The sequence below is a fragment of the Palaemon carinicauda genome, chromosome 1, assembly GCF_036898095.1.
Source record: "Palaemon carinicauda isolate YSFRI2023 chromosome 1, ASM3689809v2, whole genome shotgun sequence".
Lineage (NCBI taxonomy): Eukaryota > Metazoa > Arthropoda > Malacostraca > Decapoda > Palaemonidae > Palaemon > Palaemon carinicauda.
In genome coordinates this window covers 70358019-70373346 of record NC_090725.1, presented here as the reverse complement: position 1 = coordinate 70373346, position 15328 = coordinate 70358019, and the positions used below count along the sequence as shown (strand labels likewise).

The 15328-nt window shown below is 35.9% G+C and overlaps 1 protein-coding gene and 1 long non-coding RNA gene across 2 annotated transcripts in view; one reads left to right on the top strand and one right to left on the bottom strand.

Moving 5' to 3' along the window:
- LOC137648870 (uncharacterized) overlaps window positions 1–15328 on the bottom strand; it is a 215145-nt gene that overhangs the window by 116216 nt on the left and 83601 nt on the right. The gene's annotated exons all lie outside the window — the stretch shown is intronic.
- LOC137645719 (uncharacterized) lies at window positions 8892–15128 on the top strand. Its single transcript, XM_068378608.1, has 4 exons — window positions 8892–8916; window positions 9925–10013; window positions 11889–13118; window positions 14530–15128. The coding sequence occupies exons 1-4, from the start codon at window positions 8892–8894 to the stop codon at window positions 14650–14652; spliced, it is 1467 nt and encodes a 488-aa protein (XP_068234709.1). The 3' UTR covers window positions 14653–15128.

The window sequence follows — 15328 nt, the reverse complement described above, 5'->3', positions numbered from 1 at the left end:
AGAGTTAACCATTCATGAAATGATTTGATACTCATGCTCCAGGTCCCCCTCCCTCTTTTTGGACATTTTACTTAACCCTTTTACCCCCAATGGACGTACTGGTACGTTTCACAAAACTCATTCCTTTACCTCCATGGACGTACTGGTACGTCCTGGCAAAAAAATGCTATTTACATTTTTTTTTTTTTGCATATTTTTGAAAACTTTGAGAAACTTCCGGCATTTTTCACAAGAATAAGACCACCCTGACCTCTCTATGACGAAAATTAAGGCTGGTAGAGCAATTTAAAAAATATATATTGCAAAATGTGCTTGAAAAAATAAAAACCTGGGGGGTTAAGGGTTGGAAAGTTCCAAATAGCCTGGGGGTAAAATGGTTAACTGATCTTAGTACAAAAACTATACGAGATGGGACTTTACAACATTTATCATCGTATAGCTGAATAACTTTCTTTCCATTGATATATAATGTTATATATTTTGTAAAAAGAGAAAAAAGCTAATAATTACGGGGCATAAAATATGTCTAATAACGTCAGAGTAGAAAGTTTGGACGTAAAATACCAAAGAGTTAAAGAGAATTTTTTCGTGAGTAAGAAAGTCTTAAAATTATCAAAAAAATTAATATGAATTCTAACTTTATTATTCTTTATCTGAATGATATACTTTATCAAAATATTTTTTTGAAGATTATGATGAAATACGAACAATTAAATTCCTTCAACTTTTACTTTCATTTCAGAGAGATATTACGCAATCATATAGTATACTAATCTGAACTGTCCTTTTGAGCATTCAGTTTTGTCATTAAAATAGTATTTTGGTTATTCAACATTTAAAACCACAAGGCCATACAGTATGATATGCAAGATATGTTCCTGAAAATTAATTTCACTACAAATTTTTTTTTACCTCTTATGAACAACAACTAAAATAAAAATAGTGAACATGAAATGGCAATAAAAGGGAAATAATGGATGTAATTTCATGAATGAAATATTACAACCTTATGAATAGCGAATAGGTCAATATCAAAAACATTACTTTTTGAAGGGTCACCTCTCTCTCTCTCTCTCTCTCTCTCTCTCTCTCTCTCTCTCTAGCAGCATTTCAACAGTCGAAACAACACATTTTTTTACCTCTTATGAACAACAACTAAAATAAAAATAGTGAACATGAAATGGCAATAAAAGGGAAATAATGAATGTAATTCCATGAATGAAATATTACAACCTTATAAATAGCGAAAAGGTCAATATCAAAAACATTACTTTTTGAAGGGTCACCTCACTCTCTCTCTCTCTCTCTCTCTCTCTCTCTCTCTCTCTCAGCATTTCAACAGTCGAAGGACTCTCTCTCTCTCTCTCTCTCTCTCAGCATTTCAACAGTCGAAGGACACTCTCTCTCTCTCTCTCTCTCTCTCTCTCAGCATTTCAACAGTCGAAGGACTCTCTCTCTCTCTCTCTCTCTCTCTCTCAGCATTTCAACAGTCGAAGGACACACACTCTCTCTCTCTCTCTCTCTCTCTCTCTCTCTCTGCATTTCAACAGTCGAAGGACTCTCTCTCTCTCTCTCTCAGCATTTCAACAGTCGAAGGACTCTCTCTCTCTCTCTCTCTCTCTCTCTCAGCATTTCAACAGTCGAAGGACTCTCTCTCTCTCTCTCTCTCTCTCTCTCTCAGCATTTCAACAGTCGAAGGACTCTCTCTCTCTCTCTCTCTCTCTCTCTCTCTCAGCATTTCAACAGTCGAAGGACACTCTCTCTCTCTCTCTCTCTCTCAGCATTTCAACAGTCGAAGGACTCTCTCTCTCTCTCTCTCTCTCTCTCTCTAGCAGTATTTCAACAGTCGAAGGAGTATGAAAAATATGACGAACGTTTCCTCTAAGCCTTTATCAAAAGGAAATGCCCCGAACATACAATGGGCATTACCATTAGTTGAGTGAGTTCCCAGTAAGCAAGGCAAGGGAGGAAATTACGGCTGGAAGTAAATGAACCTTAAGGGCCTAATTAAAGCAAATGTTCAGCTTCGCCAAATTTAATTTCATCTTTCCTGTCTGTCAACGGATGTCATAATCACAAGGGGATTAAGGAAGGTATAATCTGTACTCTTACTTTCCCTACGTCAAGGATAAGGTACAAAAGAAATATAGTTTTCGTAGAACCTCAAGTTTGTGCTTGAAATAAAATATTTGATATTTCAATACCACTCAAATAAATAACAGTATTATTATTATTATTATTATTATTAAATGCTAAGCTACAACCCTAGTTGGAAAAGCAGGATGCTATAAGCCCAGGGGCTCCAACAGGGAAAATAGCCCAGTGAGGAAAGGAAACAAGGAAAAATAAAATATTCTAAGAACAGCAAAAACATTGAAATAAATATTTCCTATATAAACTATAAAAACTTTAACAAAACAAGAGGAAGAGAAACTAAATAGAACAGTGTGCCCGAGTGTACCCTCAAGCAAGAGAAGTCTAACCCAAGACAGTGGAAGACCATGGTACAGAGGCTATAATCAAAGAAAACCGTGCCCTGTAACGACTCCCACAAGTCATACCTCACGCCAACCTGAACAATTTCTATATTATTATTTTATCATTATTACTATCCAAGCTACAACCCTAATTGGAAAAGCAAGATGCTATAAGCCCAGGGGCTCCAATAGGGAAAAATAGCCCAGTGAGGAAAGGAAATATGTAATCAAAGACCAAGAGCACTCTATTCAAAAGAATGTTCACGCTGCATTAAATCAACAATGGGTAATAGATTTAATATTACTGTATATAACGTTATAACAACTGAAAAGACTTCCAAATTACTATTCTAGGATGAGTAGTTACAAATTTATAATAATTTCAGTAAGTTCGTAATGACCTAACGTATTATGAAATTGAATGTGCATTATATTTTAAAGGAAACTAATTGACTTTTCCTCACTTCGTAATCCTAAATTACTCTAGACTCAATTACTGTTCTATCGATTATAAACATCATAAAGTCCACAAACTTATGAGGGTAATCGTTTCGGTTTGGCGGAAGGATTCCAAGGACTCCTTTGAATGACCTGCATCCAAACCACTATCAAGTCCTATAGTCCATTTCTTTTAGCGATGCATATTTGCACCGACTCACGGTGGTGCCTTTTTAGCTCGGAAAAGTTTCCTGATCGCTGATTGGTTAGAATTATCTTGTCCAACCAATCAGCGATCAGGAAACTTTTCCGAGCTAAAAGGGCACGGAAAAGTTTCCTGATCGCTGATTGGTTAGAATGATCTTGTCCAACCAATCAGCGACCAGGAAACTTTTCCGAGCTAAAAGGGCACCGCTGCGAGTCGGTGCAAATATGCATCGCTAAAAGAAATGGACTATAGTCAAAAGTTCCTTGTCTCATTATAATTTAATGGGCCTCTTATAAAATCTAAATCTAAACACGTCATCGAAACACTAACATCATGCGATAGATCGGGTCATAATGGCTCCTCGTCCTATGAAGTTTAAGAATTTTTATGCCATTTTCAACAGCAACAAATTTCTCTGCACCAAAAAAAAAAAAATAAAAAAAAAATAAAAAAAAAATAAAAAAATAAATAAATTGTCTATGATATACTACTGGTTCAAAGACGACTTCAAGTATTCTAGCAAAAACCACAATCTTACATCGATAGCCTACACACCACCAAAATATTACTAATTAGTCACTGTCTTGATCTCATTTCCGTGGAAAAAATGATGAAATGCATTTTTGCACAAAAAAAGGGGGTGGGGTTGGGAATAGGGGGACTTACGCAATAAGGAGTCTTCAGACTTGACTCAGTCGAGTGACAAGATTATCGGAACCGGAAGATTTCAAGACTTTAAAGAAGAAAATCCTCCAATAGGGTAATCCTGGATTTGACTTATCCAAATGAATGTGAAAAAAGGTTGACCAGGCAGGTGACACTATTCCATATACAAAGAAAATGAGCACCTTAAGCTCAGTTGAGCACAGATAATAGAAAAAGGAAGTGGGGCTGGCTAACAGGAAAGAGGAAAGTCTGAATAAGGTACGGGTAGAGTCATGGATAATATGAAAGTCATAGGTTGAATTAAGTCGAACATAAATACAAAACATCCAAAATATGAGTGAACATAAATAAAAAACATCCAAAATATGAGTGAACATAAATACAAAACATCCAAAATATGAGTGAACATAAATACAAAACATTCAAAATATGAGTGAACGTAAATACAAAACATCCAAAATATGAGTGAACATAAATACAAAACATTCAAAATATGAGTGAAATATTCCAAATGAAAACCTTTAACAATTGAGGGAGGAAAACTGAAAACAACTGTATGTGAACAAAACTCCTGGCAAATGCAAATTTTATATCAATTTTATAAGATGTTGAGGTTAAATAATTTCCATCAAAAAGAATAAATTGTGGGGTATGAAAAGAGATAGTCGAGTAGGAATTGTTTCTCAGTGGCATTAAACATGACTAAATACTTTTAGCGAATCTCTATTATTATTATTATTATTATTACTTGCTAAGCTACAACCCTAGTTGGAAAAGCAGGATGCTATAAGCCCAGAGGCCCCACCAGGGAAAATAGCCCAGTGAGGAAAGGAAAAAAGGGAAAATAAAATATTTCAGGAAGAGTAACAAAATTAAAATAAATATTTCCTATATAAACTATAAAAACTTTAACAAAACAATAGGAAAAGAAATAAGATAGAAGAACGTGCTCGAGTGTACCCTCAAGCAAGAGAACTCTAAACCAAGGACCAAGGCAGTGGAAGACCATGGTACAGAGGTTATGATCAAACATTAGCGCTAAGAGATGCAGAAAGACCAATTCGGATTGAATGCGAAGAGATGAGGGTCAAAAGATGTAACTTCAAGAAAATGGATAAAGTTTAACTACTCAAGAAAGAAAGAGAGAAAAGTCTCTAATAACCGGAAGGGTTGATAGGAATAATGAGAGAGAGAGAGAGAGAGAGAGAGAGAGAGAGAGAGAGAGAGAGAGAGAGAGAGATTTTAGGTTTAACTTCAAGAAAATGGATAAAGTTTAACTACTCGAGAAAGAAAGAGAGAAAAGTCTCTAATAACCGGAAGGGTTGGTAGGAATAATGAGAGAGAGAGAGAGAGAGAGAGAGAGAGAGAGAGAGAGAGAGAGAGATTTTAGGTGCAACTTCAAGAAAATGGATAAAGTTTAACTACTCGAGAAAGAAAGAGAGAAAAGTCTCTAATAACCGGAAGGGTTGAGAGAGAGAGAGAGAGAGAGAGAGAGAGAGAGAGAGATTTTAGGTGTAACTTCAAGAAAATGGATAAAGTTTAACTACTCGAGAAAGAGAGAGAGAAAAGTCTCTAATAACCGGAAGGGTTGATAGGAATAATGAGAGAGAGAGAGAGAGAGAGAGAGAGAGAGAGAGATTTTAGGTGTAACTTCAAGAAAATGGATAAAGTTTAATTACTCAAAAAAGAAAGAGAGAAAAGACTCTAATAACCGGAAGGGTTGATAGGAATAATGAGAGAGAGAGAGAGAGAGAGAGAGAGAGAGAGAGAGAGAGAGAGAGAGAGATTTTAGGTGTAACTTCAAGAAAATGGATAAAGTTTAACTACTCGAGAAAGAGAGAGAGAAAAGTCTCTAATAACCGGAAGGGTTGATAGGAATAATGAGAGAGAGAGAGAGAGAGAGAGAGAGAGAGAGAGAGAGAGAGAGAGAGAGAGAGATTTTAGGTGTAACTTCAAGAAAATGGATAAAGTTTAACTACTCGAGAAAGAGAGAGAGAAAAGTCTCTAATAACCGGAAGGGTTGATAGGAATAATGAGAGAGAGAGAGAGAAAGAGAGAGAGAGATTTTAGGTGTAACTTCAAGAAAATGGATAAAGTTTAACTACTCGAGAAAGAGAGAGAGAAAAGTCTCTAATAACCGGAAGGGTTGATAGGAATAATGAGAGAGAGAGAGAGAGAGAGAGAGAGAGAGAGAGAGAGAGAGAGAGAGAGAGATTTTAGGTGTAACTTCAAGAAAATGGATAAAGTTTAACTACTCGAGAAAGAGAGAGAGAAAAGTCTCTAATAACCGGAAGGGTTGATAGGAATAATGAGAGAGAGAGAGAGAGAGAGAGAGAGAGAGAGAGAGAGAGAGAGAGATTTTAGGTGTAACTTCAAGAAAATGGATAAAGTTTAACTACTCAAGAAAGAAAGAGAGAAAAGTCTCTAATAACCGGAAGGGTTGAGAGAGAGAGAGAGAGAGAGAGAGAGAGAGAGAGAGAGAGAGAGATTTTAGGTGTAACTTCAAGAAAATGGATAAAGTTTAATTACTCAAAAAAGAAAGAGAGAAAAGACTCTAATAACCGGAAGGGTTGATAGGAATAAGAGAGAGAGGGAGAGGGAGAGAGAGAGAGAGAGAGAGAGAGGAGAGAGAGAGAGAGAGAGATTGATTTTAGGATGTATTCAAGCGCTGAGGTCGGGGAGACCTTTCACCGATAAGGTCTATCGGGAAGTCCATAGAGATCCACTATAAAAGTTCAAGCTCAAAGTTGTTGAACAATATATGGAAGAAAGGAAGCGAGAACTCAGGTTAAGTAGATGGCTGAAGTCTAGATGCAGGTAATGGTGAAGCGGGGGCGGTTAGAGACATCAAGTACTGGCTATTGTGTCTTCTTGAGGTGCACTGTAGGCGCTAGCCCTCCCCCATACAAGAGAGAGAGTGAGAGACTACAATTCATGAACATGGTGGAATAAGACGAGCAGAGGTCAAGATAAATCAGTTTTGATAAATCATAAACACCCCTAAGTGGTCAGGCCACTCATTTCCCTAAAAAAAAAAAAAAAAAAATCCTTTTATTTACTTAAGAAAAGATGGTATTCACCACACAATAAAGAAGACCATTCCATTTCAATTTTTTCCAAAGAAAAAATTGACTAGCCGCAAAAAAAGCCAGTTCAAAAGAATAGTTTCGTATCGAAGGATAGCAAATTAGAAAATGGAAAATTATACCAAACTGCCCGCCAACATCCTCATCCCATCTTCATCCAAGTATATAAAAGAAATAAAAGAATCGCTAAATCTAACTTTCGCTTAACACGCATCACGTCATCAATCAATCTCATACAATCACCGTGCTTTCGACGTAGTTAATATAGGTTGGAGAGGCTAAGTATGATAACCAAGAATTTACTGGAGAACTTCCGGAGGCTTCTATTTTTGCGGTCAAATCTATGTTGTAGTAGATCATTAGCCTCAAAAATGAAAGCGAAGTGTTTTTTTTTTTTTTTGCACATACGTGAGATAAGAAAGAATAATAGATTTTGAATCACTTTTACATCTTTCAAACGTATATCAATATATAAATACATATTGTACATACAATCATATGATATATATATACATATATATATATATATATATATATATATATATATATATATATATATATAAAGAGAGAGAGAGAGAGAGAGAGAGAGAGAGAGAGAGAGAGAGAGAGAGAGAGAGAGAGAGAGGAATACATCCATATATATGTAAGCATATATATATATATATATATATATATATATATATATATATTTATATATATTTATATATATATATTTATATATATATACATATATATATATACATATATATATACATATATATATATATATATATATATATATATATATATATATACATATATTAGATACCTTTTCTCAGAGACTAGACGCTATTTTTTTCTCACCGAAAGTAATACTTGAACCCCAAGTCACTGAGGTCCGTATCAAGAGGCTCGATTTTGTTTACTTATTGGTATAGTGTCTTGGATTAAAAAATAAGAATTTTTATGCTTCAAGGTCTTTAACTGGATCCCAAGTAGGCGATATACAACAGGTAAAGGTTTCTGTAATCGCCATTCTTTTAATATATGCTGATGTATAGGGTCTCTGAGTGGAATTTTTCCACTATTCTTCCGTCTTATGAATTTTTTCATATTTTTCTTCGAGCTTAGAACGAGGGGGGAGAGAGAGAGAGAGAGAGAGAGAGAGAGAGAGAGAGAGAGAGAGAGAGAGAGAGAGAGAGAGAGAGTCAGTTGAATCTTCAACTTTGATATAAGAGACATGTTAATTTTATTTCTCGGTGATAATGATGTATAGGCTACATATACTGTATAAATATTAACATTTTATATCTTTGGACATAGCCTATACGTTTAGAAAATTGAAATTTCGTTGATTTCATTGTCACAAAATTTTCTCCTAGAGAATTTATTTATCTTCCAATAGAAATATATTTTCCCTGTTTAATTACTTATAACTAGAAAATTAAAATTTCGTTGAATTCATTGTAACAAAATTTTTTCCAAGAGAATTTATTTATCTTCCAATAGAAATATATTTTCCCTGTTTAATTACTTATACTCTTGTAACGAAATTTTTTCCAAGAGAATTTATTTATCTTCCAATAGAAATATATTTTCCCTGTTTAATTACTTATACTCTTGTAACAAAATTTTGTCCAAGAGAATTTATTTATCTTCCAATAGAAATATATTTTCCCTGTTTAATTACTTATACTCTTGTAACAAAATTCTGTCCAAGAGAATTTATTTATCTTCCAATAGAAATATATTTTCCCTTTTTAATCACTTATACTCTTTCCACAGGCATATTGAATTCGGTTCAGGAGACGGCCTCCAGGATGTTATGCTCTGCATCCGAGTGATGTGCTTTCTTCCAACAAGCAAAAAATAAGGAATTTGATTGCTCATCCCTATAAGGGACCATTACCTTGCAATTCATGTGTACTGGTCTTCATACGTGACACCATGCAGAAGCTCAGCGAAATTAGACTGGGATTCAACATTTTAAGAACGTTCGCACCACTCGCTATTCTATCTTCTCTGATGATAGAAGCGATGGCATTTTCATCCTTCCCGGCAGGTAACATTCTAGATAGCAATACGTATTATTTAATCATGATACCTATGATAATAAAAACGGTATGTCTCTCCTCTTATCATGGGCATTACAAAAGAAAGTAATGAAACTATAGATTTCTGTTGAAGACTACATTACCAGGCTGTTTCCTTATATTCTTATAAATCACCTATGTGTCACACATAAGGTGGGGAAAACCTAACTGAATAATGAATACAAATTAATCTATTTCAGAGTGAAATTCAGCCATTTTCATATGTTTATGTACTGGATAGAATAACTAAAAGTTGAAAGATAAAACAGGAAGTTGCAAAATGAAATGCATACTGGGTACTATAAAATCAAATTCAAATTGGCTATAAACGCATTGATACTCAGAGCTAGCGTTTCAGCAGTTTTTTTCCATGAATATTGTTGCATTATAAAGTCTTACAAACTCTCATACCTAAATATTCAAATAAACGAATTTGATAGGGTATCATCAGGTAAATCTTCTGAGCTATATGAAAAAATACAGTATAAACTACCGTTACAAGATTAAGACAAGAAACTTCAACAGTCTATACTTATAAACAGATGCCTCAAAAGCAGTTCATATAACAATGCTGAATTGTGCACCAGCCCCACTCCGGTACTTTGCAGAACCCCAACAAATCACAGATCACTTACTGCATATCAAAAGTAGTTTCATGGTTAGAAATCATTCTCAAACTACAAAGATAAGGTTTATATACCAATAATATCTTAGTATAGTCCATTTCTTTTAGCGATGCATATTTGCACCGACTCGCAGCGGTGCCCTTTTAGCTCGGAAAAGTTTCCGGATCGCTGATTGGTTGGACAAGATAATTCTAACCAATCAGCGATCAGGAAACTTTTCCGAGTTAAAAGGGCACCGCCGCGAGTCGGTGCAAATATGCATCGCTAAAAGAAATGGACTAAAGTTACACGTTTCAATTGCGTAGATTAAATATATATAAACCTTTAATCAGAGTCTTTTTTTGTCTGCAGTACAAGGAAATGAAGTTGATGTACCTCCGGCCGATGGATTTAAACCAGAAAAATCGAACTACCTTTCTGAGCCGACAGCCATAGATCGGGTGAGTTCAGTTGAAGTGATTCTTTACATTTTGCATTACTTAAACAAAGGACAAAGGACTATTATGGTCATACTAATTTCCCGAGACAATTCTAACCTAACCTAACCTAACACAGCTGTCCTTGGGTTTTGAATTGGCCCTCACCTTTTAATTACTTCAGAAAGATATTTGAAATTGTTAAAACCTTATGAAAACAGATTCAAGGAAATTCTTTAAAAGTAAATTTTCATAAATGAATTTTCCCTCACCTTTTAATTACTTCAGAAAGATATTTGAAATTGTTAAAACCTTATAAAAACAGATTAAAGGAAATTCTTTAAAAGTAAATTTTCATAAATGAATTTGCCCTCACCTTTTAATTACTTCAGAAAGATATTTGAAATCGTTAAAATCTTATAAAAACAGATTAAAGGAAATTCTTTAAAAGTAAATTTTCATAAATGAAGGAAATATTTATTGAATTAGAACTCTTACTAACCTCAGCTTGAGCGTCTTTCTAGAAATGCCAAAGTACTTCAGAAAGATATTTGAAATTGTTAAAACCTTATAAAAACAGATTAAAGGAAAATCTTTAAAAGTAAATTTTCATAAATGAAGGAAATATTTATTGAATTAGAACTCTTACTAACCTCAGCTTGAGCGTCTTTCTAGAAATGCCTCAGTAAATTTCCATACAAACATTCACTTAATTAGATTTTTTTTTACTCTAGACTACTTTTATTCTATGAACACGTACTTAGCTGCGATACAAAGTACTTTCTTTTTACATTTCAGGAGCCTAAGACATACAAAGGACTAGAGACTGTGATACTTCTTCAAGTAATAACTCCAACATGATACTACCAACACGCAAGAAGATACCAGTGTCTTCCAAGAATTACTTGCAACAGTTCACACATTTTTACCGTCAGATCCAGATAAAAGAACGTCTCACCTGTTGGTGCTACTGGAACCTTTCAACTATTTCGTTTATCAAAACTATATGTTCACTCATTTAGCATAAGCAAAAAATCTTTCATATCCCCCAATATTTAAACCAGTGGTTCCCAACCTGGGGGAAATTTCACCCTGGGGAGAAATTTGAAGCTTCCAGGGGGGAAATAATTACACTACCTACTAACTAAAACGAGCAGAAAATGTCCACATAGTACGTGCGGCAATTTTTTGTTAGCCATTCAATTGTGATATGATCATATCATTTCTCACTGACATGATATTCAAGGGGAGAATTGGAATATCATGCCCATTTCTGAGGCAGGCGAGTGGGCATGAGGGCTGGGCAGGGCATGAAGGGGGAAATCTGGATGGTTGAACTGGGTGCAGGGGGGAAATGACAGGAAAAAGGTTGGGAACCACTGATTTAAACACATCTTTACTTTTCATGATATTTCTGCCCAAAAGCACGAGACAAACAATCATTCTCAGTGAGCAGAAATTCATCTCATTAAATACAATAGCATTTATGAACTTCCTTCCCTTCTCTGCTCAAGAGATGTAATTCGCAAATTGACACCTTGGTATGATGGTGAATTTGGGAAGTAAAAAATAAATAACAAAGAACAGCCTGGATAGACATCACTAATACAATCTCGAAGGATAATTACAGTCCATTTCTTTTAGCGAGTCATATTTGCACCGACTCGCAGCGGTGCCCTTTTAGCTTGGAAAAGTTTCCTGATCGCTGATTGGTTGGACAAGATAATTGTAACCAATCAGCGACCAGGAAACTTTTCCGAGCTAAAAGGGCACCGTTGCGAGCCGATGCAAATATGACTCGCTAAAAGAAATGGACTATAGTTGATTAGTTCTTTAAGATCGGTATGTGATTATTTTTTTTTTTTTTTAGTACAGGCTTAACAAATTTTTATTTTTCAGCATCAACGTCAGATCCGGTTCAAAGGCTCCTACCAAGAACTGCCACAGTCTCTCCCACACCAAGAAAGCGCGGAAGAAAATTCTAACTCTGAGGACCATCTTTCCTACTTTGTTCAAGTAGATGTAGAAGAGGGTCCGCACATTGACATGGGCTTCCGAAATCTTCCAAAGGGCAGCATGACATACTTCTCCCCAGAAGTAATAGCGCTTGACCTTCTCTACTCCAGTGAAGAAGCCTATGACGACCTTGGTTTCTTGAATTTTCATGACGCACAAAAAGGCAATATCAAAGACACAAAAGGAAAAAGCATATCCAACGTGGTACCCTCACCTTTTTACATACCAGCAAATGACGATGTAGATTATGACAATTTCTTTATCACTCAATCATCAACGACAGAAAAGCCAGTTTTCCTAGCCGAAGATTTATCTTTAATTACCACCACTTCTACAAGTCCTACCTCAGTTCATTCAGATTCCCCTGAAATTGAATATTATTATAGTTTCGACAGACCTAGTTCAGAAAACGCCCCATTTTATGAAGACCCTGACCCTTTTAGGGACTCTGAATTACTGATACACAATGGGAATGAAGCTTATGAAAACGACCTCAATAGTGTACCCAGCTTTCACACAACTTCAAAACCTTCTTCTCAGTCACCTTTGACATCTTCCATCAACTCTTACGATACAATATCCTTAGATTCTTCAACTGCAGAGTCAGAGGAAATATTTTTCATTACTGGCTACAATGTTACAAATTCCAAAGATACAGTAGAACACCCATTCTTTAAAACAACCGCTATCAGTAAACCTTTAGATAATATTTCAGCAACTCCTGGCACTAACTTCCATGCTTCAAATTTGTTTCTACCTTCACAAAGCAACACACAAAATCACAGCACAAATACTCACCATCCACACATCACCACTCCATCTCCTACTTTAACCCCACCCTTCAGGTTTTCCTCGCCAAATCAAATTTCTAATCCTGATCCGTCAATGGGATTTCCAAAAAGTTTCAAATATTCTCGTAAAGGAAATCGTCGAAAGGCCTTAAGTGATGAAGTGCCTCGATCAAGGGCTTCCAAGGAAAAATCTGGTGATGGCACTATCCCTGGCACACGGAATGTTCAACATGCAGGACATAATAATTTGCCAGCCGCTGACTTTGATTGTTCTACCAAAGAATTTGGTGGTTATTATGCTGATCCCGAGTCTGACTGTCAGGTAAGAACTTGAAACCGTTTGAAATTGTTAATTGAATTTTAGCGGGTAAATTAGAAATTTTTACTCTATATACTTTGCCTAAAGCAGCTGTCTTTGCTTTAAACTGTCAAATGATAGTATTGGCCTATTGGAAACGTTCCTGCCTGACGTTTTGTCGGACTGGCCTTCGAGTCATGCTCAAGCTCGATAATTTTTTGTGGCGTCTTCAACCTCACCCTCCTAGAGTCAATTTCTTTTATCGAGGCAGATTTGCACCGACTCGCAGCGGTGCCCTTTTAGCTCGTTAAAGTTTCCCGATCGCTGATTGGTTGGACGAGATAATTCTAACCAATCAGCGATCAGGAAACTTTTCCGAGCTAAAAGGGCACCGCTACGAGTCGGTGCAAATCTGCCTCGATAAAAGAAATGGACTATAGTGAGCTAAGGACAGGGGTTTTGGGGAACCTGGCTCTCCCTGGTCTTAGCTTGGGTAGAGAGGGGACTTGGGCACAGATCATATGTATATTTAGTCAGTCTCTAGGGCATTGTTTGGCTAGCTAGAGCATTGACACTGTCCCTTGCCTCTGCCATTCAAAAGCACCTCTAAACCTTTAAAGCAACCTTACCCAGCCCACTAGCAAAGTCACAACAAAGCACTTGCCACACTTTAAGATTTGTTATATAGAGTGTTCTGATGGTAAAGTTGAAATCTAATATTTATTGTATTTCTATCCCAAGCTTCTTTTAGCTAAATATATGCATCATATTCCTTTAAATTGGTGAAAAAAATATGTTTGCTCGTTACCAGAGTGCTTTTTCATAATTGCCTTTTGACTATGTAAGAAAGAAATAATAAGTAAATTTGGTATCTTATTATGTTTTTCAAAACTTCCTACATTTGACAGATATCTTATCGTCACTTCGGGTTTAATAAACACAGTGAAAGCTGCATTCTGAATTTCCGTGAACAGTGATAATACTCGATATGATTTAATTCTATATCATTTCTAAGGTTTTGCAAAGTTCTTTTAGTTACTGTATTCCTAATTCTCGCTGAATGTCAATGAAATTAAAGTTGGATCTATAAAGAAGTAAATTGATAAAATACCAGGTAACTGGATCAAAGCTCTATTTCACTACATTTGCATAAAGCTGATAATTCGAAGGTCAGGAATCCATTTTAATATAATGTACCCTATCTTGACACGATTTAAATTTTTTGATCAGACAACTATAATTATAATAAGCAAAATTAGAAAATTACAGCTATGAAACAACCATGTGTAACCTATCACTATCATTTCTACTTTAATTACAGACACATAAATCAGAGTTTAACAGCATACCTTTTACTCAAATGACAGTCACGAAATTAGTCAATGCATGAATATCCTACTGCATTCTGTAACGTGTGATTCTTTTGTCATTGCAGGCTTTCCACGTGTGCCTGGGTAGAAAGAGCTTTGGCTTCCTGTGTCCGGTTGGAACGAAGTTCAACCAAAAGCAGTTGGTATGCGACTGGTGGTACAATGTTGTTTGCACGCAAGACGCCTAGCACCAAGTTCATGGAAAATGGTTACATCACATGCCAAAGAAATGGAGACATAACAGACAACATATTACATAAACAAGACTAGTCATTTACCATAACCGTAGACCAGTGTTTCCCAACCCTGGGGTAAATTACCCCAGTGGGGTAATGGACCCCGTATTTTTGGGGTAATCAAGATGTTCTGAAATTGAGATATTCACATTCCCATAATTATTGCCATTATGAAGCTTCATCTGTGGTGGATAATGTGGGAGGGTGGGCTGTGGCACCCTAGCAGTACCAGCTGAACTCGGTTGAGTCCCTTGTTAGAATGGAGGAACATAGAGAGTAGAGGTCCCCTTTTTTTGTTTTGTTTCTTTTGTTGATGTCGGCTACCCCCCAAAATTGGGGGAAGTGCCTTGGTATATGGATGGATGGATTGCCATAATTCACACACAAAATCTGCAATAATTATTTTATAGGAAAACTCAATAATTTTAACATTGGATCCTTAACTATAAGTAGCCAATAGCGGGCTACATGATTCATACAGTTCATCAGGTGGCTGCAAAAAAACTATCAGATGTTACCGGGTTTATGTTCAATGGGGTAATTGATTAGTTGGAAATAAAATTTTGGGGTAATCATTTAAAAAAGGTTGGGAAACACTGCCGTAGACCATGACAATAATTATTGTCAG

Excerpts from the sequence above, each read along its gene's own strand:
- LOC137645719 (XM_068378608.1), top strand. The coding sequence starts at position 8,892 with ATGGCATTTTCATCCTTCCCGGCAG. Across the intron at positions 10,014-11,888 it reads AGCCGACAGCCATAGATCGG|CATCAACGTCAGATCCGGTT; the intron begins GTGAGTTCAGTT and ends TTTATTTTTCAG. Across the intron at positions 13,119-14,529 it reads ATCCCGAGTCTGACTGTCAG|GCTTTCCACGTGTGCCTGGG; the intron begins GTAAGAACTTGA and ends TTGTCATTGCAG.